This window comes from Bos grunniens, chromosome 16 (genome assembly GCF_055505025.1).
Source record: "Bos grunniens cultivar Pamir isolate PY7600 chromosome 16, Bosgru_T2T1.0, whole genome shotgun sequence".
Classification (NCBI taxonomy): Eukaryota; Metazoa; Chordata; class Mammalia; order Artiodactyla; family Bovidae; genus Bos; species Bos grunniens.
This window is the reverse complement of record NC_141180.1, coordinates 11,467,986-11,491,967: the sequence shown is the minus strand read 5'-3', so window position 1 is coordinate 11,491,967 and position 23,982 is coordinate 11,467,986. Positions and strand designations below refer to the sequence as shown.

The 23,982-nt window shown below is 41.2% G+C and overlaps 1 protein-coding gene across 10 annotated transcripts in view; it reads right to left on the bottom strand.

Moving 5' to 3' along the window:
* Positions 1 to 5,328: 5,328 nt before the first annotated feature.
* Positions 5,329 to 23,982, bottom strand: part of PROX1 (prospero homeobox 1) — a 60,071-nt gene continuing 41,417 nt past the window's right edge. For 5 of the 10 annotated variants that reach the window (XM_086342372.1, XM_086342369.1, XM_086342368.1 and 2 more), the window contains exon 5: positions 5,329 to 10,972. In XM_086342372.1, the coding sequence (XP_086198498.1) occupies positions 10,784 to 10,972 (189 nt within the window). In that variant the 3' untranslated portion in view covers positions 5,329 to 10,783. Of the gene's footprint in view, positions 10,973 to 15,965; positions 19,743 to 23,982 lie in introns of those variants that run through there. The other 5 variants (XM_086342376.1, XM_086342373.1, XM_086342375.1 and 2 more) reach the window with 2 other exon arrangements.

The following is a 23,982-nucleotide window of genomic DNA, read 5'->3' as shown; positions in this document are numbered from 1 at the left end:
TCCACTTCATGAAGATTTCTCATATATGTAATCATAATGTCGATTCTACAAATTCTTGGATATCGAGTGGAGAAAAGAGATAAATAATATTCAGTTGATAACAGATATATTATTCACAGTTTTTTTCTAGAATGCACAGGTGTTTTTTCTAGAATACCTGTACTCAGATGCACGTGTCCATACCATGCTTGAGTGCATGCTCATTTACCTTCCTCTGTGTCAGACTTCAAGACTCTCTTGCTCACTTTCAGTTGCTGAGTGCTGAACAGGTATTTAAAGAAAACGTTTCTTCTGGTTACCAAGAGCTTTCATGTTGTGAATAATTGGAAATTGGACCATTGATTTTTGAAATTATTTCCCAACAGGTCAAGGGTAACGACAATGACAAGAAATCCATGCCTCCCATTTTCGTGGTCTAGAGCTACTCACACCAAGGAATGTCCAATACCGGCAAAGCACAGAGTACTATTTGCACAAGCACTGGGGAAAACCCAGCGCTTTCTCCACCGGCAGATTTATTTGCAGAGACACAGGCATTTTTTCCAGGGTGGCTGCCAAACTATCTCCTGAGCCCGTCTAGCTAGCACCTGGGCCACTCAGCAGGGGGCTTTGCAAATAATACCCTCCCCTTTGCCAGGGTAGAGAGAGCCTAAGTGATTGTTTCAGCCTGTTATGGCACCTTAATCTTTCTAAGCTGCTCCACTCCTATTCTGGGGCGTACCCAAGCATGGCTGGCTGGAGGTGGGGCCACAGTGGCTAGAGGCCTGAGGCTGAGGGCAAGGGCCCCAGGAAATAGTAGGCATGGGAAGAAACCTTTAGTTCCTGGAGAACTTCTGTGTTCTTCAAAATTTGAATGTCCTGGGAAGCTGCCATGGGTCAGGGTATAGTTCTCAGATCACAATTTAAAACAGTATGGCAGGATGACAAAAGCCACTGGCTAGCAGAGAAGAAAGGGAACTAAATGCATGTGCCCGGCAGGCCCTGTGCTGTTTCTTTGGTATAAAAATAATCTCTATTTTTGAAGGTTTGCTAAAACTCACATAAAGCTACTATTTTTTAATGTTCACCTAATCATTCATCCTTAAAGATCTCTTACTTTACTTGATGAGTATTATGTTGTTGTTTAGCAGAGAACTCCTTTATTTTTTTTAACCTTTTTAAAAAGATGTTTACTATTATATTGTAAAATATGCATAAAATATAATTTACCTTTTTAGCCATTCTTAAGTGTAAAATCAGTGACAACTGATTTTGGTTCTGCAAAAAACAGAACAAACAGCACCAAACAGACAAGTTACACGGTTCTGCAACTATCGTCTCCATCCACTTCTGGAGCTCTTTTGTCTTCCCCATCTGAAACCTGATCCCCATTAAACAATAGCTCTATGGCAAGCACCATCCTACTTTCCCTTTGAATTTGATTACTTGTAGAACCTCATACAAGTAGAATCACACAGCCTTTGTGTTTTTGTAACTGGCTTATTGTACTTAGCATGATGTCTTCAAGATGTTTCCATGTTACAGCTTGTATCAGAGTTGTCTTCCTTTTTAAGGCTGAGTAATATTCCATTGTATGTAGATACCACATTTTTAAATCAATTTATCTAAAAGAGGACAATTAGTTTGATTACACCTTTATGATTATTTTTGTTTTTTCATTGACTTTATCAATAAACACATATTTTAAAAATCTTTATATTGTAGTTCATTAGCAGTGTTGTGTTAGTTTCCTGTGTATAGCAAAGTGATTTGGTTATACATATTCATGTATCTATTCTATTTCAAATTCTTTTTCCATTTCAATACAGAATATTGAGCTACATTCACTGTGCCATACAGTAGATCCTTGTTGGTTATCTATTTTAAATATAGCAGTGTGTACATGTCAGTCCCAAACTCCCGATCTATCCCTCACTCACCTTCCTCCAGCAACCACAAGTTCACGGAACTCTTCTTTTTTTTTTAATGAAAGTTTGACAGAACTTATTGAATTTAATACTCATGTTCATACTTAGAGACTTATCCTATCATATCTGATGAGATCTTTGTTGCTTGAAACAGAGAACACCTTTTAAAAAAGTGAACAGTTTATTGCACCCCAGTATAAAGATAAAAATTCTTTGGTTAAAAGAGATCTCGATTTGGTGGCCCCTGAGGTAGTACCACATTACCCTAGAGATCTTGGGAATAAAAGTCACTGAGTTAGATTCTCTTTAAAATCTCTTTAGCACTAGTTAATTTCCTCTCTAACTAGAAAAATAAACCAATGTCCAGTGGAGAAGGGTCCTTTCTTCTGAATGATTTTGGAGACACTTGAAAGGACTCAGTGACCACAGGCAGGAAAGTGGTCAAAGGACTCAATGACCATAAGTCCTGGAAAGAGAAGCAGGATGCCCTGACAGATGATATTGCATTCAGGCAAGGTGTAGCCATGAGTGACATTGTTCAAAGATGTGGCCTTGTGTTTGGTGGCGAAGACCTCCAACCCTTAATCGCCGGGGTGTTCTCGGCCCCAAAATGAAAATGTAAAGTGTATTCCTGTGCACCATGTATCTTTTAATACCTATACCACTGGAAGAGAAACACACCAAGTTGGTGATTTCTTCATGTTACCTGTAGTAGATGCCTCCGTCCCCTTAACACAGGAAGGGCTGGGGCCATGCGAGAGCATCACATACTTGACAAGTGCTGAGACACTTACTGAAGGGCAAGTGATCATGAACAGAGGGAAAAAGATCCAGCCGCCCTTGACCAACTTCAGAATTTTGCTCTTGCCTTGCCCTGTAACTTAATTTCCCTTTCTTTTTTATAAAATAATTTTGTAAAGTTTATTTTTTGGCAGTGGTGGTCGCTGTTGCTGTGTCCAGGCTTTCTCTAGTTGTGGTGAGCAGGGGCTACTCTTCATTTTGGTGCACCGACTTCTCATTGCCCTCAGTTCCCTTGTTGCGGAGCACAGGCTCTAGGCATGTGGGCTTCAGTGGTTGTGGCTCCTGGGCTCTAGAGCACAAGCTCAATAGTTGTGGACAACAGGCTTAGCTGCTCCGCAACATGTGGGATCTTCATGGACCAGGGATCCAACCAGTGTCCCGTACGTTACAAGGTGGATACTTAACCATTGGGCCACAAGGGAAGCCCCCTAAATTCCCTTTCTTGAAGGACAGGGAAGCCTGGTGTGCCGCAGTCCATGGAGTTGCAAAGAGTCAGACATGACTGAGCAACTGACCAACAACAGCATGACTACTGTTGCCATGTTGTCATATTGTTGTCATGTTGTTGACAACAAGCAAAACATTTTAGCAAACTGTTTTTTTTGGTATGTAGAAATCCTTTGGAGAAAGTCAACATGGTAGCTACATGGACTCTAAGAATCCTTTGGCCTTCTAGACACCAAAGAAAAAGGTTACCCTTTAGGCTTTTTTACCCTAGAGACTTGACCCTCCCTCCAAAGGGTTATTGCTTGTGGAGGGCAGTGAGTGTGTGGCACCATTTACTTTTTTTAGTAATCTTTCACAACTTTGTATGGATATCATACCAGCTGTTTTCCTTTATATATCCTTCTCTTGTATTTTATGCCTTCAGGAGCGTTCATAGATCTCAGAGCTTGGCAACACACAGCAAATATTTGATGTTTTCCTATGACCTTGTATTCAGAGACATCTGTCTCTCACTTTAGCATGTGTGAATAAATTGTAAAAATGTGAGGATTTTTTGCTGTCAGTCTTTAAGAAAAACTTATCATTTATGATAATGAATGGAGATACCAATGAATAAAATCTACCTTTTATTTACTATTACTTGGTGAAACCTAAACCTCTAAGTATACCAAGGGTACTGGCAGGCATTGAGACAGACATATGGAAAAAGTTCTGTGAACAGGGTTCAGATCAAAGTTAAGAATAGTGGTATCAATGCATATTATTCTGGGTCAGCGCCATCGGATGGCTTCACAAAAGCAATAAGTTGAAGCTACAGTTTACATGAACCTCCTATCAGAAAACATTATCACCTACTGTAACTTCTTAGTGATTCAGTCACTACCTGGATTATCCAATCTGATTTAAAGAAGATTGGTGTTAAGTAAGGACCAGAGACGGAAGTCATTTCATTATATTACCGCAAATGCCTTCTCCCTTTCAAGAGCAGTTAGAAGGGAGCTGAGGGTGAGAGGTGGGGTGGGGGGAGCGGGGAGTGAAGGGAAGCGTGCCTTTCTTTCTCCAATCAGGGAATAAATATTTTGGCACAGAGCATGCTCTTTCGCACAATTTAATTAGGAAGGCTGGAATTTAAATTTGTGCCATTGATAGAAAAAAGAGCTGAAAATGGAAAATACCATTACCATTTAATAGCTTTTCAGTTGGCACTGATTTAAGCACTTCTCATGACAAGAGAGTCAAAATATAAAGTTTTTGTCACTGAGGGGAAGAGCAAAAGGAGACATCTTAGAGATGGATAAGACTCAGTGTACAGTAATACGGCGGGTAGAAAGGGAGGTGCCGCTGTGAGTGACATTTAATAGGGTCACTGTCAAGTGGCCAAATGAGTTCTGATGATTCCTCAGGTTTTTGATTTGAAGATAAAGGAGACATGATTTTAAACTAAAGCAAAAGAGAGAAAGAAAGTTTTCCAAAGCCATACAACCAATGTTCTTAGTATGAATCATGCTGCCATTCCTGTCCAAAGGAACATTTCAGAAAGGTTTTAAATTTACATTAGGATGTAGTTCTGAGTTCAGTCAGAGTAGAAACAATACAAGCTCTCACTCCCCATATTTCAGATAACATATTTGCCATTTTGTGATTTGGGGAACATCTTTCTTTGTTCTTCAAATCATGAGACATTAACAACTGAACTGCATTTATTAGCTCACAATATTGTTTGGATCCAAAACCTTCATTGTTTATAAATTCTGAGGGTTAAATTTAAATCTGTGAGAAGAGGTTTCAGACAGAAATCTAGCCATTTACTACAAATGTCTGAAGTAAAAAAAGACCATTTCTATGAGTTGTGTGTAACGATCCTAGGTTTGTATGCTTAAGAATTGTAATAAAAGGAAAACTCCAGGGAATTCCCTGGCAGTTTAGTAGTTAGGACTTCTCACTTTGGGTACCGAGGGCACAGGTTCAATCCCTGGTCAGGGAACTAATATCTTGCAAGTACATGACCAAAAATAACAAACAAAAAAATAAATTGCCAAACTGGCAGGAGGAGGAAAACTCCAGAATTGATATTACAGTCACAACTAGCCTGCTGTCCTACAATTGGACACAGGTCCAAAAACTAAATGTCACATGTGATGTGTTTAAATGTTTAAAAGAAGTCAAATGGCACTGAGCTTGTAATGTATATTTTATTTTGCACAAGCTTGCATATATACTGCACATACATTCAGTTTAAGAGAAGATGGAAGGCACACAAGGCAATTGGACTACTGTATCCTTTAAGTGGTACAAAGCAAAAGGTAAAAGTTTGCAGAGTATACAAAAGCTTAAACACACAAAGTAAAACCCCCTTCCCACCCTCCCCCCAACAAATCGTTTTTCCTGTTTTAAAATTTAGTAGCTGCCAAACTAATTTTTTTTTTACTTTTACTTTAAAATCAATTGTCTACTGCACCTTTTTATTTACTTTTTAATATGGACAGGGAGTCTCATTGTTTTTTTTATCATATCAATTAATATTACAGTACATCCTTGGTAATACAAAATTGTACACCTTCATCAAATAAATTAGGATAAATTAAACCAATAAATTATGCAAAGTCTTCAGAACAATAGACAACAACAAAAATCCACAATTGAAATTGCCTCTAGCTAAAAAAAAAAATCAAAAATTGACTTTATCAGTTCAGTTATTGTACTATATTCAAATCAAAGGGTCTTTATTACAAAAAAAAAGAGCTTAATAATGCTATTTACAACATATTGCTAAATAATATAAAGGCAGTGTTTTGTCACGGTTTATACTATATACATATGAGAAATGGCTGGGACAATATTGGGGGAAGCCAGGACCTTTGATTCTTCTGGGTATTGCTGAGACCAACCCCAAATACATTTGCTTTTCGAATTTTAATTTTGAAGTGGTAATATACAATTTTAAAATGCTTTTCCCCCCTACGGAGAGGATTCAAATATTTTAAAAAACAAAGAATGGATCCATTTTCACAAAAAAGGGCCACTCTGTTTGCCCTTTCTGCTCATGCTCATGTTTGTGCATTTTCGGGGGTGTCAGTTTTGAGAGAGGGCTCAGTTGAAAAGACTCAAAGTCCAGTTGCTCCCAGATTCTGTTATGTTTCTAGAAGGATACTTATAAGAAGATGCAAAGGTTAAATACCAGTTTTGATCCCAGCTCTGAAAATGAGCATTTTAGCTTTAGTCTTATAGGTGGTTTACAACCAACAGATCTACAGAAAACAAAACTGCATTTCCTTCAACATCACATGTAAGTGCAATACAGTAACTGCTTACTCATAGAAACCAGTTACGTTCTTTTAAGGGGAGCTTTTTGAAAACAATGCTTCTTGTAATTTGCAAACACGGAGTCTGTACCAGAACGAAACATTTGTACTATTCACACCAATAAAGAGTCTATAATATACATGGCAAAGAGATTCTGCTCTGTCCTCACACGCACACGGCTTCTCTCGGGGGATTCTGTAAACCACTTTTTCTTTGATGAATTTATGATTGCTTCTGGGGAACATCCTGATTTGAAAGCCCCCAACTCTTTAGCTTTACGACTTAATATTAACCTGTATGTGTATGCATGTATGTGTGTGGGGGGGGGAGGGGGGATTACATACTAAGTGTCTTCATGTACACAGAAAAAAAATTTCATAAATTTACAGAAACTGCATTACCCTTGCCCTTGACATCTGATGAAAGAGACTCTTATCTTTTAAAAGTAGAGAGCAGGATTTTCAAGAATGCTTTCAACTGTCTATACAGTCACCGAAGTGTTCCTAATAAATTCAACAGATGTTGTGAGAATGTAGTTATTTATTAAAATCTCATGTCTTACGTAACAATAGCCATGAGGTTAAATATTTACATTGCTTTATAAAAGTTCCCCTCTTGCTTTAGTGTTTTTGTTTTGCTTTTTTTTTTTTTGTCGTTTTTAACATTTTTAAAAATGATATTCACCCACATCCCTAGCACAGCAACAAAGAGTCGGCAAACATAAAACACTTTAATGGAATAATACTTGGAGGCACAAAGCAAACTTTGGGAATATGTGGGTGAACATTTCCTTAAATAATGACTACATTCTACCATCTTCCACGTTGTTTTACCAGTTAAAGTGAAATGTCCTCATTAAACAGCCAGAGATACAGTAAGAATTAAATGTTTTGTTGTTGCAAATAGAACATTCTTTTGACAAAACATAACAAGCCTAAAATAGGTCCTTAAATCTAGGTAGGAAAAGGTAAGCTTTCCACTTCACACGCATATATATATGTCTATTTTTACATGTGTGTATATGTGTGTATGTGTTTACGTTCACACATCTGCACACACATATATAGCACATGGTATGAAATATTGCTTCTATACTACTTTTCGTTAGGCTAAGAAAACACAAGATTTGCACCACAGTTACAAAAAATTGGCTTCTACAAGAATTTTCAAAACTCGAATGCTGCTCAAACAATTGAGGAAAAAATAATTTGCGGTATCAAACTGTTCTAAAAATTCTCTTCTCAAAAACGTATTCTCCCGCTTTGTTTTTAAAAAGACACAAAATATGCATAGCTATCAACGTTATGTCAAACAGCCAGAAAAAAAATCTAGTGTTTATTGCAGCTGTAGTAATTGGAAATAAAGTCAAAAAGATGAAATCGAAAGCCACAGAAGGCACAAGAACAATTGTACTTGTGGGAAAAAAGTGGGATTTTGAAGGATTTTTAAAAATCCCCCCGCTGGTGCATTTAGGTCTAGGCACAGACTATAACCTCAAGTGTAGATGCAAAAATAATTTGGGGTTAGCAGAAAATAAGTGGAAATGTGGTATTTCAACATGGACTTTAGACTTTGTTTCCCTTTGTAAACTGTCCCTAGTCCTTCACCCTCCCACCAGAGAAAGTGAACTTTCTCCCAAGTCGCCAATTTTTACATGGTGAGAGTTGAACGAAGATTGGAAAGATGGTGATTTTAAAAAACCTGTTAAATAGGCGTTTTGAGAGACAGGCTTTTGTCATTTTCCAATGCACTGGGAGGCACAAGATTTTATGGTGGTGAAAGAAAAGGAATCACCTAAAAGCAAAATGATCAAGTTCTGTTTCCAGGACAATGAGGTGAGTTTCTACTCACACTGCAATTTCTACTCTGAAACAATTTCTATGCCTCAGTGAACATTGAGAGGATATTACTGTGGATAAGCACATCAACATTTGGTTGTGAATACACACTTTTGCTTAATTTGTCTATTTAAATTAGAAAGGCAGGGGAGAATAATACTAAAAATCTAAATATGTCTGGAATCAATACTAAATTTGCCCCAGATCAGGAAGATACTAGCAATCTGTCTTGATAGGTGAATATATTACGGTTTTGCCTTTTGCCTTGCAAATGGCAACACAATGGTGATGTGAATTCCATGGAACAGCAAAAAGAGCCAGTTGTATACTGATGTGAACAACGAATGTCATACTCTTGGGCGTGAAGCAAGGCGAAAGAGTGTGACCACAAGTTGAGATTGCTTCTCTACTTTGTGCTGATTGGATTTTTTTTTTTTTTTTTTGGGTTTGCATTATATTCCAATGTGATGATTATCTGAACATTTTTTTTTTCCCCTAAACAAGCCAGAACAAGAACACATTGGCTCAGATGGGCCTGTGTGCGCTGTGTAGGAGCCTGCGAGCTGGGGGATGGGTTCGGTTGTGCAGGGAGGCTGGGGCGTCCCAGGCCTAGGCTGCTGCACTCCATCCACACCGTGAGAGGCTGTGTCTCCTGAATGACGCAGGCATCACAGGACCACGCCGTTTAATTTAAAGTCAGCAGGTTTTAAAGCTTTGTGCTGACAATAATTGCCTTCATACATTCCTGTCCATCAGCAGAATTTATAAATGATGTTAAATTACAGCGATTGGGTCAGCTAGTCTCATGGGTCAACCGACAGTCTCCAAAGTCAAATGTCATTTTTATAAAAATCAAGGAAAAATGGTATTTATGTTGTACATAATCTACATACCAGGATTTTCTTTTTTTTTTTTTCTTTTTACTGTGTCATTTTAGAAGATGTAGATCAAATTACTGAAGGGAGGGAGGGTTCTGGAAAACACTATTAGAATAAAAAAGGAATTCTTACTGCCTCTGCACACAAAACCCATCCAAGAAACAAGTGTGAATGCCATACGGCTTTTTAAAAGCAAGTATGGAAACGTTATACACCTTTGAAAAACTGGAAAAAGAAAAGAGAAAGAAAAAAAGAGGAGAACCATTGAAGAAAGCATGAAATAGCAGCTAGCTTTCTCTTGTGTGCTGAAATTGTGTCTTTTGGGTTAACTCCCAAACTCTCCTACTCTATACACTCTTCTCATGTTTTGGTCAATTACTAGCTTCTGAGTGAGAAGAGACTTTATCAATTGCTTTAAAACACTGTACCTAAAATGAAAACACTTTAAATTAGACTGTCACCACTTTGAATATCCATCAGGGTAGGTAGTGTGGAAATGTATAGGAAAATAGGTCATTCTCAAATGTACTCCTCTCAGGAGGGGAAGATCCAGTCAGCTAGCAGCTGTCAACAAACTTCTAGTATAGGCAGGAATTATATGGTCAAGTTAGGATGTCCTTTATTCCTTACCATAGAAAGGAATTCAGAAAATAGTGTTTTTTGAAAAAAAAAATTGTTAAATATTAAACAGACATGATAATTCTCCTAAAGCATATAAACAAAGTTTTGCAAAGAATAAATTGGAAACGTATGTGCCTTTTTATATCTTAAGCAAGATACACAGAAAATAATAACACATTATAGGGGTTTTCCTGTATGAAGAACGATAGGTACTCACTTACTACCAAGAAGAACCTATTGCAAAATTCCGAGAGGTGACTAGAAACCACATGAATCTCCAGTCTCACCTTGACTAGTCAGTTTTGTATAAAATTGCTCTGCCTCCAAAAGAAACTAGTTTGGGGTGTTTGCCATTTCTCTGAGGAAAGACTTGACAGTTAGTGATTATGTTTTCTTTTTAAAATGTGGCCTTTTGGGGTACTTTTGAAAAGTGAGCTGTTGATCTGCCACCGGCATTATTTTCAAACGTGTGATAAAAAGCTACTTACTGAGTTCAAACCAAGCAAAATATTTAAGTTTATCAAGTGGTTTCACCCAGTTTTCTGACCTTCTCAGCAGTAAACACAAGAGACACATCACTGACTGCGGAGTCGGGCTGTGTCACGGGTCTCCCTCCGCCAACCGCCATTTGCAACAAACCATGAATCCAGCAGACGCATTTTAAACAAATGCCCGTCCTTGCTAATATAGACTTTACACACGTCAACATTCTTTTTTTCCCTGATAATTAAGCCTATTTTAAGTCTCCAAATGTTAAGGGCCTTGGGCAAAAGTAAACTAAAGGCGGCAGGAAAAGAACCATCCCCGTTGCAATTGAAAACAGAAGAAGATGAGAGAAAGATGATGGAGGAGGAATTACCAGCTGATTTCATAACATATCCATGCCTCCCATACACACATATATGAAATCAAAATCTAGACACGGATAACGTGGACATCCAAAGGGGACTGCTACTATTCATACATTCGAAAAGAGTTGTTGAAATTTCTACTCATGAAGCAGCTCTTGTAGGCAGTTTGGGGATTTGAAAATCTCAGGGACTTCACTATCCAGCTTGCAGATGACCTTGTATATGGCCTTCTTCCAGGAAGGATCAACATCTTTGCCTGCGATAATGGCATTGAAAAACTCCCGTAATGTGATCTGCGCAACTTCCAGGAATCTCTCTGGAACCTGCTGATACAAGGAGACAATGGCATTAATAAAGTTTTCAGTTTCAAGTCTCCCGTTCTTCAAAGGAAATTGAGCTAAGGTCTTTCTTTCAGATAGGGGCTTACAGGGCACCTGCATTTTCTAAAAATGGCCGACCCCTGTTCTCTTATGTAAAGTTGTTATATATAGTAGCATTGTAATGTGGGGTTGACAGCTTTGTAGAGTTTTAGAAAAAGACTTATGCAAAGGATACATGCAGACCTATTGAAGAACTTGGATTCCATTGTGAATATTTGAGTAGAAAAATGCAGACATACCGTTGGGACTCCTCGCTTCATTAAAGAGGTATATTCCAGAATCAGTTCTCTACCTTATCTTTCAGAATTTGAATCATATTTCCATTAGGAAAACAAAATGTCTTCTCAAAAGTAGACTAATAATTGGCCTTTGATATAAACTAAACCCACGCTACAAATGAAGAAAATTAAAACTTTAGTGATCTGCTTGTATTAGAGGACTGTTGACTCTGTTGCTAAATTGTATACCAAAATATTCCGCGCTATAAGGCATACCTCCTTTCACTGCACTTTGTTTTGCTTTGTTATAGTTCATAGATGGTGCGTCTTTTATGAATTGCAGGTTTGTGGCAACCCTGTGTGAAGCAAGCCTACTGGCACCATTTTTCCAATGATAACTGCTCACGTCATGTGTCTGTGTCACACTTTGGTAATTCTCAAAATATTTCGAACTTTTTGCTCTCGTTATCTGTGATCAGTGATTTTTGATGTTACTACTGCAAAAAGACTACAACTCAAGGCTCAGATGATGGCTAGCATTGTTAGCAATTAAGTATATTTAATTAAGGTATGTACTTTTTTTAGACATAATGCTGTTGCACACTTAATAGAGTACAATATGGTATAAATATAACTTTTAAATACACTGGAAAATTAAAGAAAACATCATGTGACTCTTTGTATTGCAACATTTGGTAGTCTGGAATGGAACCTGCAATATCTCTGAGGTATGCCTCTACACTATGTACCAAAAAAGAGTAAGATAATGATATTAATACTGAGTCCCAAAATACAAAAGTGTTAGTTGCTCACTCGTGTCTGACTCTGTGACTCCATAGACTGTAGCCTACCAGGTTCCTCTGTCCATGGAATTCTCCAGACAAGAATACTGGAGTAGGTTGCCATTCCCTTCTGCAGGGGATCTTCCTGACCCAGGGATCGAAGAACCTAGGTCTCCTGCACTGCAGGCAGATTCTACCATGTGAGCCATCAGGGAAGCCCCAAATACAAAATGTGTACCACATACTAAAATCCTACATCAGAAAATATTTTACCTTGAGATGAGAATTTCTCCATTAGAGAGTTATTTATGCAGTTGACAGTAATAATACTCCACATTTTTGGACTGCTTATTATGTGTCAGGTACTGTGTTATATACTGAATGTGAACTGTATCATTCACTTCCCCCAACATCTCTGTGGTTATTAACCCCATTTTACAGTGAGAAAATGGAGGCTCAGAGAGAATAAGGGAATTGTTCAAAGTCACTGTAGTTCAAGATGAACATTCTCCAAATATACTTTTCAGAAAATCTATTCGTTAATTCTTTTCTACCACAGCAATGAATATGTGTGTGTGTGTGTTCTGTGCATGTGCTTATGAATTGTTTATTAGTAGTTGTTTAATAATCTGACCTCTTGTCTAGGGAAAGGAATAGCTACTCATGTACTTATTTAGCAATCTCTGTAAGTTACATGGTAAAGCAGGACCTATCACTCCCACAATGAAACAAAGGATTCACAGAATCATTCCAGATACTCATAATTTTCCAAGTACACACTGACACTTTATAGTTTTCCTTTAGTGGGGGAACTTACACATGAATAATGTTTTACTTTTATAGTAAGTGCAGACATTTGAGGAAGTAAAAGCCCTGCAGCTGCATGTGTAGACGGATCTGTCTACACATAGACAAGAGGTGAAAGATTTTTATCTTGGCTCAGACCTGCTGCTCACCAAAGTAACAGAGAGGGGTTGTCATTTTGAACATATTTGATCCCATTCTCCCCACCTTTTCTCGCTTTGTGCAGTGGACCTTTTTATAATGATAGTAACTGTTAAAGAAAATGAAAATGATACCAGACAAACCTGTCTGAGACATTTGGAGTTGGACAAAGAAGTTCAGTGCTTCCTATGGCAAGTCACTTATCCTTTGAAAGAAACCTAATGATGCTCCAGAAGAAAAAGAGCCCCAATCTGGGGCCGACTGGACTCTAGAAAAAGTGAAAATGTTGAGAAGCTTCTCCATATATATATATATATAGAGAGAGAGAGAGAGGCGCTAGTTTCTCAGGACACAGTTCCAACCACTGCCTGGGGAATAATGGAAATACCACCTTGCTCCCCAGGGCTTTTCTAATGGCTCAAGAGGTAAAGAATCTGCCTCTAATGCAAGAGAAGCTGGTTCGATCTCTGGGTCGGGAAGATCCCCTGGAAGAGGAATGGCAACCTAATGTAGTGTTGGCAACTCACTGCAGTACTCGGGCCTGGAGAATCCCATGGACAGAGGAGCCTGGCAGGCTACCGTTCATGGGGTCACAAAGAGTCAGATACCACTGAGCATGCACGTAGCACCTTGCCCTCCATAAATGTGCAAACCCATATACTCCAAAGGCCATTCCCTGATGAGAAATCAACTGAACTCTGATGACCTTCTCCCCAGTCTCCTGCACATACACGTGTATTTGTGGGATGAGGAGGGTATGGAGTGGCAATCAGCCCTCCCACTCACCTTCCACCAAATAAAAAGTCATTAAGCAGCCTTTCTGAGTAGGTTCCTGTCTTTCCCAAAGATGATCCTTCAGATTGTGTCAAATGGGCGTTACCGAGAGAGGGATTATGGCTGGAGACCAGTTACACAGTGCAACCACCCACTCTAACTATGGGGTTTGGGAGCTGTTAGACAAATGCTACAGAAACATAATCAGAGGCATTTATTAAAAGAAACATTTCAAAAAGTGTGGTTTCCCTGGCCGTCAGCAACAGACCCACGATGAGGATCTATGGTCCTTGAACACTCGAGGATGCAGCCTACCCTGGCGGAGAGCTCTGGGGACAGAGGTATGGCAGGGGCGCCAGATGAAGCCTACCCACTCCCAGGACCCCCAGGAGATCTGGAAACCAGGGCCAAAGGAACAGGGATGACGTTTAAGACAGTAAGAGGAGGGGGATGCATCTGGAAAAGCATCAGCCTTGGAGGAGGGAAGAAGTGCAGTTCTGGGGGTTTGCCTGAGAACAGATCAAAGAAATTTCTTTGGGGGGTGTGCACAGCCTCCACTCTGTTATTTTCTTTTTTTTTAATGTTTAAAAATGTATTATTTTTATTTCTTGGCCACGCCACACGGCATGTGGGATGTCAGTTCCCTGAGCAGGGATCGAACCCACCCCCTTGCATTGGAAGGTAGATTCTTAACCACTGGACCACTGGGGAAGCCCCAGTTATTTCTTATCATCGGCCATGCTGGTTACTGATTTTTACTGGGTTTTATCCTTTTTTAAGGACTTCCCAGGTGGTGCTAGTGGTAAAGAACCCACCTGTGCCAAGGCAGGAGAAGTAAGAGAGTAAGAGATGCTGGTTTGATCCCTGGGTCAGGAAGATCCCCTGGAGGAGGGCATGGCAACCACTCCGGTATTCTTGCCTGGAGAATCCCATGGACAGAGAAGCCTGGTGGGCTACAGTCCATAGGGTGGCAAAGAGTCCGACGTGACTGAAGCAACTTGGCACACACGCACGCATCCTGTTTCAAACATTCATTTCTTTTGGCAATACTCTTGAGCTGTCCTTTAACAATTTGTGCATTTGTGTCTTGAGGTCATTTAGCTTTTCACCTACTTATATCCAGTTGTAGTGAATTTATCATTAGATGTCTTTTGAGCACTCTCCTGGCTTCTATTCTGTGTTTTCCTTACAATGCTACACAGGGTTTTGTTGCATCGTCTTTGATAAACAGCTCAAACCGAGACCCTGCCTTCTGCTTTGCCCCACATCGCTCTAGAATCACACCTTACCTTCCACCTAAATACTTAAAAAAAGGAATTTTAAAATAATGATAAAAAATAGAATTTAAAGACTTGAAATAGATCTCAGAGCTCATTTTATAGATGAAGAAAGTATGAGATTCTATGGGATGAAGAAATTATGAGATGAAGAGACTCATGTGAAATAACTGATCCAGGTGTATTGCCATTAAACCCTGCTGGCTCCTTTTAAATGCATTTTCAGTAATTCCTACTTATATGAGGCATCAAAACCTTGACAAGCTGTGGATTTGTGGTTTAGAAAAACCACAGAAGAGCTAGTAACTTCAAAATAAGTGGGAATGACACAAAAGATTCCCAAGAGGAGACTCAGGTTATTGGTTTATGTTTGAGAAGGGATGAATTCTTTGAGAACAAATGAAATGGTTTGCTAATTTTGTGCTTAATTTGAGGCAATACTCATGCAATGGATTGGGCTAGATAAAAGAAAGTTATAATGAGATCCTCTACTGCTAGAGCAATTAATCTATTTTTTTGGTGGCTCCACAGAGGTAAATTGATGGGTAGCAACTGATCTGAGAGAGTGCCAAGGAATTCCATCCACAGGTAGAAATATTGCCCATGAAAGAGAGACCCTTACCTCTCTGCCAGAAAAGTCTCCCCAACTCCATTTAACAGAGTAAGGGGGTGGGGGGGAGTCCTTTCTGATGTTCTGAGGGAGCGTCTTAAGAATTCAGGGTTATGAGACTGGTCTTGTCCGTGTTTTTTCAGTACCTCTTCACACCTAATGGATTTCCAATCACTAATAAACATCTGCAGAAAATCCCTTAGTGACAAGTAATCCCTTATCTAGGTTTCTTTTAATAGAACCCAACAATCTGCAGAATGAACCCTAGAGTATCTCTTCAGCATCAGGTGGCAACAGTCAATCAAGTCCCTGGAATGCAAGACAATGCCGGCCGCTGGGAGGGGGAGGGAGGGCCATGCCTTTGGACATGCCACAGGGGAAAAACAAAAGGCTTCCAAAGTCTCTGGCCGGGACTCTGAGGCTATTGTGGGAGCTGCGGTGCTGAGTGTTCTTCAGGAGAGGCGAGTGGAAACTTTGCTTTGATAAAAGGCATCCCAATATAGGAACCTCACCCCAAATGGTCTTGCCTCTCCTTGCCTTGATATCTGGAGGAGAATAGAATTGTGAGGAGGTACTTGACCAACTCATACATTTCAAAGGGGCTAACTCTCAGCATCCACCTATTTCATCACCACTGTTTGTTCGTGAGTCTCCTCAGAGCAAACGAGGGCCTTGTGGGCTTAGGTGAAATGGGAGAAATGGGAGGATATTTTCAAGTCTGCTCAGGGGTGCCTGGGTTGTCACACACTCACACACACACACACACACACACACACACGGTGCATTGGGTGGGTGCTTATTTTGCTGTTCTTTTTTTTTTTTTATCAGAATGAGTGGCAAAGACACATTTCCCCCCCGTCTTCCTCCTCCTCTTCCCAGTTGCTTTACCTTCAAGGATGATTTGTTTTATTAAACTGGCTGTCCCTAGCCTCTGCAGCACATAATAAAAGCCTGACATAGCAGGCTGCCTGCCTTCTGCGTCCTGCAGACACTCATCATAAGTGTCAGGACATACCAAGGTTAGCGGTCACTGCAAGTGTGCTCGCTGGCCCAAGCCTTGCCAAACGCTCTTGGCAGCTGAATGAATGTCAGAGAGAATAGAAGGGGAATTACAAAGGTTAAAAAGAAGACAGCCTCTCCTATTTTCTGGAGACAGGGTAGCTGATTTTTCACACCTCTGAAACGGCCAGAGGCTCATCCATCGGCCTCTTTCTGGGGATCTAAACCTTGCCCCTTGCACAGCTCCCTGTGGCTCTCTTACAATCCTCCATCCCCTTTAAAACCTGGTTCACTGGCTTCATTTCATCAGTGGAATGATGTTTGCCGAAATGGACAAAAAATAAACCAGGCACAGACCTCGCTCCCTAGCTCCTCTCTCCAGTAACCAAAGGCTCACATGGCTTCTCCAGCTTATTAATCAAGAGATGATCTTATCAAGATGGATCATCTTTTCAGTTCATCCTTGAAACTTTTTTTTCAAACTTCAGTGAAGAAATGGTAAAGGAAATCTACGTACGGGCAGAAGTGGCTAACTGCTGAGAAAGTAAAACCTTGGTTTACTATTTTGGTGAATTAGTTCTGTGTCTGGGTTTACTTTCTTCTTGCTCCTCCATTTAAAAAATACTATAAAAGGGCAATAAAGTGCTGACTGTAAGAAGACAATGTCAAGGAGAAAAGGGTACTGGTATTTTGGATACTCTTCACTGCTCGCCTTGGAGAGAGAGTTATTCTTGTCACAAACCCTTTTGTCTGCGTCTGCTGACGGCTCGCCTGTAGCCAGCAGCATACTTTAACTGTTTTGTCACCTCCTAACATCACATGCATCAGCTGTTGGGCTTTTGTTACGGGTATTGTAGAACTAATCCGCTGTGGCTGGTCTACTGTGCAGTAAATAAAACAGAAACGGGCTTCTCAGACAATTCTGCATGAATATTTCAGATGGCTTTTACAACTCCGATTCACAAAATCAAATAAATAAATAACTCCCACGGTTTCCCCCTCAGCCTCTCCCCACACACAGAAACAAAACCCCTCAAACTAGACCCAGGTGCCTCCAAGTCAACTGCATTGAGGGCCCTGACTTGAGCCTTCAAGCAATTGTTTGAGTGAAGTTGAAAGAGTAGAGCTCTCTCAACTTCAACACCAGGGTGTTCATATTTATTATTAGACTTAAACACATCTGATTCCGAAAACTGGCTAAGTGGCTTTGAAAATCTCAAGAGCTCCTTCTCTCCTTGGGATTTCTTTAAAAAAGAAATGTCATGCCATCAGAAATATATAGTTAGAGTTGCCCTATCAAACTGCTTGTATTGTTTCCATCTGCATTTTCCTCCCTTCCACTCATGTGAAAAGGGTCAAGGGAAGATGCTCGTGCCTCTAATTCATCCTAAGAGCCTTTCCAAAATGTTTAACCTCTATAGGAACACAAAGGAGAAGCAAACTTTGGGCTGGAGTTTTTTGAAACTGAATTGATATTGCGAGTTCTCTTATGGGATAAATAATGTACTAATCATACACAGCGAGGCATTTTTCTGAACGACTCGTGTCTTTGGAGAAGTTAAAAGGGGCATTTGTATGGGGCTGTATGTGCATGCTCATGTGGGCACGCACGCGTACACACACACACACACACACACCCCTAGATCCTAGGAAAGGAGACAAAGTTGAGGTACTTTCCCGAGCATTCATTCACCCTGGTGTGCACGTGATGCCTCTAAACAAACTCTCTCATCCCTGCTATTTGTTAAGTAAATATTGATCAAGGAGAGACATAGTTCCTGACAGCAGTGGCACAAGCTGGGGACTTAGACTGTAGACAGAGTGGACTCAAATGGATAAACTCTGATGCTTTACTAACTCCTTATTGAGATTATCCAATGAAAAGGCAAGAATAGATACGTTATTGCTGCTCCTCTCCTCCGTCTCACTCTCACTTAATTTTCCTGCCTGAGGCAGAAGAGGGGAATCTCAGAGCTATGAAAGATGGTGACAAGATACTGTGACTAGGGGTCTCCCTTCACAGTCACACACACGCTTATTTTGTGTGTACTAGCCAGGAACTAGCTGGCTCTTCAGAAGGGCAGAAAGGATGCTTTCCAGAGGGAACCATGGGACTGTGTCCTAAAGCCCTCTCATCAGGGGGGATGGATCCAGTGGGAAAACAAGCATGAATGTGCTTTGGAAAGTGTAAAGCAGTTTCCAAAAGTAAGGCGGTGGTTTGAACCTTAAGGACAAGCCCACTTTCTGGGAGACAGTTCACTGCGATTAATACACGTGTGCAAACCAGTGTTCTGAGAGATGCTCTGAGGAGGTTCACGTGGGAGATTTTATCAACTGAGTCAACACGCTGAGAAAAGTTGCTGTGTGTCTCCTAAGTTTTATTTCCATCACGTCATGATTCTGATGCGAATCTTGTCAGGGGCTGAATAGCCAAATACACTCCCCTGGGAAAGCTGGTTTTAAAGTCACATCTAGAGGCTAGGTTTTGTGTCTTAGGGACAGAGCACCCCAATCAAAGAGCAGGGTGTTTTGAAGAGTTCCTGGAGAGAGTGACACAGTAGCACATACACTACAATATGTAGAACAGATAGCCAATGGGGATTTGCTGTATGACTCAGGGAGCTCACACTAGTGCTCTGTCACAACCTAGAGGGGTGGGACGGGGTGAGAGGTGGGAGGGAGGTTCAAGAGAGAGGCGACACGGGTATACCGATGGCCCACTCATATTCATGTACAGCAGAGGCCAACACAATATTGTGAAGCAATTATCCTTTAATTAAAAGTAAATAAATTTACTAAAAAAAAGAGCTTCCACCAAATGGTGACTGGGCCGTTTTCACAGGCTGCCCGCACCTCTGTTGGGAAGGACGGATTTTTCAGGGAGCAGTGGCTACAGAACTGCTTGCCCACACGACACCGAATGAGGCCGAGGAAGACTCTAGCCACAGCTGAGCTTTGGACGAAAGTCTGACTCTGATGCTCCAGGTAGATTCAGCCTTCAGGGGCCTTACAGGATCAGGTTAGTGTGATACCCACGAAGTGGCTCAGCCGGTAAAGAATCTGCCTGCGATGCAGGACAGCTGGGTTCAATCCTTGAATAGGGAAGATCCCCTGGAGAAGGGAATGGAAACCCACTCCAGTATTCTTGCCCAGAGAATCCCATGGACAGAGGAGTCTGGAGGGTTACAGTCCATAGGGTCTCAAAGAGTCAGACACGACTGAGCGACTGACACTTTCACTTTCTTTCACAGGATTAGGTTAGTGTGATGCCCACGAAATTTTAGGCATATGAGTGGGCTCACCTCCCTCCTACTCACGTGTTTTGCTACTTGAATATGTGAAGACTAAATGCTTATAGGAAGTGGCTAGAGTTCAAGGCTGTCCTTAAAACAAAACAACCAAAAAAACCTCCCCCTACCATGTTTCCTTGGTCTAAGCAAAAGAACACATGGCAGTAACAGTCTGTATCATTTTTTTTATAAACCTTCAAAAGAACAATGTTCTCTTGAGCAAAATTCAGTAGCATTCTGTAAACATTAATTTAAGGAAATCAATAGACTCAGTGAGCTAAAGCCATATTGCAAGATAAACTGGCCAGAGTGCCACTTTGTCAAATAGATTTTCGTTTTCTCGGCCTGATAAAGACAGTTTCAAAACGGGGCAAACGTGTTGCAACCAAGGTTTGAAAAGTATGTGGCCTTCAAACAGTCTGCTCGTTTCTTTCTCCTACAAAGCTGGATAAACAGACTTTAAAAATGATAAGATGGTTCAGAATTGATCTGGCTCTCAAATTTTACATGGGGTAGATTTTTTTGGTTGTCTCACAGGAAAAGAGAAAAACAAAATATCACACGTGCGGTCAGAATAGAAAATACAAGTAGTTGGGAGAGAAGGGGTTAAACTGTCTCAAGAAAAAGAGCTCTGGGGGCAGTGTCCATTGATTCTTGTCTTTAAAAAAAAAAAAACATAAAGGAAGAAAGAAATCTTTATTGATGCTGACCTGATAGGCAAACAGACCTTCTTGCCAAAATCTCAAAGCCAAAATCTCTAGTGGGTATGGAATCAGAGGTTTGAGCTGTTGGAAGCTATTTCTTCTGCGAGTACCAACCAATGTCAAGTTAATGTGCCAGGGAGAAGCTGGGGGGCAACCCCTGAGAGAGGGCTGGGGAAGGACCCTGAGACAGCAAGATCCATGCCGCAGCCTCAAGCGTCCTCCCGGCCAGCCTGCAGGAGGTGCAGGGAAAATCAGGAAAAGGGGTGAAAAGGAAAGCCTGTCTCTCGTCTGCCGCTGTGGCAGGGACCTGCACTGAGCTTGTGGGAATACACTTCCAAGTGAACCTGCCGGCCAACCCGCGATGCCCGACCAGTCCTTATAAATGCTGACAGAGTGGTGTCCGGATAGAATATGGTTGACATGGTCCATTGGCGGAAATGTAATAAAAAGGACGTAATAGTCCCACGGAAGCTGCAAGGTGGGAGGCTGAGGATTTACCTTGACTGGCCAGTGGAATGCCACAGGAAAGGATGTCAAGCAGGGGACTCTGGTCTTTGGTGTGGGCGGCGTGGGCCTGGCCATCACCCCTCACGTGGACTTTCCTCAGCAGCCCAAAGGAAGTGCTGAGGCTGCCCTGAGGGGTCTCTTTGTTTCCTCATCTGAATTTGAATCATTTACCTTTGAAGGGGCTTCCCTGGTGGCTCAGATGGTAAAGAATCTGCCTGCAGTGCAGGAGACCCGGGGTTCAATCCCTGGGTTGGGAAGATCCCCTGGAGAAGGAAATGGCAACCCACTCCAGTATTCTTGCTTGCCTGGAAAGAGTGGATATTTGGAAAATAGAACTGTATTTGGAATATTCAGAGAAGCAAATTCCTACACCTTTCAGATGCTGATAATTATAAAATGTGCTGGAATCTAGCATTTTGAGTAATTGTGACTTTCACAGTAATAGAAAAGACTGTCTTCACTTCCATGCTACCTGTTAATAATTTGTGTATATACTTTAAGCTATGTAAACATTCCACTGGCTACTTTGCCTATCAAGATAAATAAAACCATCTCTCCCACAGCCCCAGAAAAGGAAGTTCTAGCTTGCTAGGAACAGAAGGACACATGCTTTTGTAATAAACTCTATGAGGCTGTCAAAACTATTTTGTAGGCCTGAAATCTGGTTCACCAAATGTGCCTAAAGTGGCCAGTGTATTTGCTCATGCTTGGAGGTCTTGGCGTTGTATGTATTAAGAAATATAATAATTGTCATGTTACTTGCTGTAATGAGTTTAATTTTTCATCTCTCCCAAACTCTACACGTCTCAAAGAGTGACTCCAAGTTTAAATAAGCATTAATCAAAACAAAAACAAAATCAGAGGAAAAAAATCATCAAAAACTAAAGTCTAGTATTTTCTCCCATCCCTCCATCCCCAAGAAACTATGAAAATACTCTCCCATCTTAAAAAACAAGGGCAAGCTCTCTGCTGGAATTACTCATCTGGTAGGTTGTTCGGTAAGATTTGGACCGAGACTTTGCATCAAAGAATCATAGTTCTGGAACTTCAGAAGGAGAAAGGATCTGAGAGTTCATGTTCTACCAAAGACAGAAAAAGCCTCAGGCAGGGGTCGGCAAACTCCTTCTGCAAAGGGTCGGACAGTAAACGCACAGGCTTTGTGGGCTGGGTTTGGTCTCTGTCGCATATTGTCCTTCTTTTTCACAACCTTTACGAATATAAAAACCATTCTTAGCAAGGGCCATAAAAAAACAGACTCAGTGCCAGATTGGGCCTGCGAGCCAGTGTGCCAACCCCTGCTCTCAGCCAAACTTAAGAGCTAGCCACTTTTCTGAAGGCCTTAAGCTCTTTCATTCTCCTCTAATCCCGTGTCCCTCACTGGGTCAGCGCACTAGTTGTTCCTGGGAGGGTAGCTGGGATTGACTACCCCAGATTCAACCTGCATTGTCACACCACTCCTCAGATGTGGGTAAGGCTGCACGTGTCTACGGGAATAGTTCATGGGCCACACACAGAGATGCTAAGGACCAGGTGGCCCTCCATCTTGCCCTGCTTTGACAAGGAGCTTTTCATTAGGCACTTCCCTGCCAGCAAATATTCAAATGCACTAAATGGAGGACTCCATCTCTCCTTCTTGATGCAGGTAATGAATCAACTTCGATGGAAAAATAAGCACTAGATAGCCACGTCGCAGCCTTCACTAACTTCAAGTCACCCCATGAATGGTTGTGCCAACTGTGTCAGAGTTCGAGACAGGCTGAAGTTTAACTTTTTGCTACCATTACTGGGTGAGGTGGTGGAATGAATAGGGCCAAGCCTGGTGCCCTTCTTGGATGGGAGATTATTCAAAAACAACAGGGCATCAGCTCTTCAATATTACACAGAGGGAAGCTGGGGCACAGATAATCCGCAGTTACTCCTGTTTCGTTGGAGAATGCATTACGTGATTGTTTTCTGCAGAGATTTACCTCCATAATTAAGCTGTGCCCAGGCGAACATGAAAACCAGTCTGTGTGCCCTTTATTTGTGGGGATGGAGTAACAAGAGTGAGAAGCCTGAGGAGAAATGGGGTTGAGGAGGTGGGGTTGAGGCAGGACAAAGAACAGCACGGAGCAGAATGAGCAGGAGAGAAGGCGCGGGCAGATGCAGATGCTACGTGAGCTGATGCTACGTGAACAGAGCTCCGGAGAACACCGGGTTCCGGGAGCCTCCGCCTCTCTGCTGACAACTGCTGATGTGTCCCCAGTAACATCTAGGCTGTTTGGGGCAAGGACTGGCGTGAAAGGCACAAAAGTCAGGACAATTCTGCTTTGTAGTCTAGGGAATTCTATGGGTTTCTCCTCCACGATTATCCTTTGTATTCACAAAATTAAGCCAGCTAAGAGTTCGTGAAGGGCTCTGACATTCCTTTTTCAAGAAAGGTAAACAGCTCAGAAAGACAGAAAAGTCAATTTCAGAAGGACACCCACTGGGAGACTTTTGGAAGTCCTCTGGTAAAGTACCCAAACCTCATGAGTCTTTAGGTAATGTTTGTGGTGGGAAGACTTAGGATGCTGCTGAGGGAAGCTCAGGACTCTACAGACAGATTCTTTTGTATACTTTCAGGTCACTTAAGCTGATAGATCTCTGGGAATTCCCTGGTGGTCCAGCGGTTAGGACTCCACCTTTTCACTGCCAAGGACGCAGGTTCAATCCTTGGCCAGGGAACTAAGATCCAGCAAGCCAAGTAGTGCAGCCAAAAAAAAAAAAAAACCACACATAAATCTTTGAAAAATACACTATATTGAAGGAAACGCAGTGGCCTTGAAACTATAGCCTGCTTCTGCTTCTGATCATCCCTCTGCCTACATC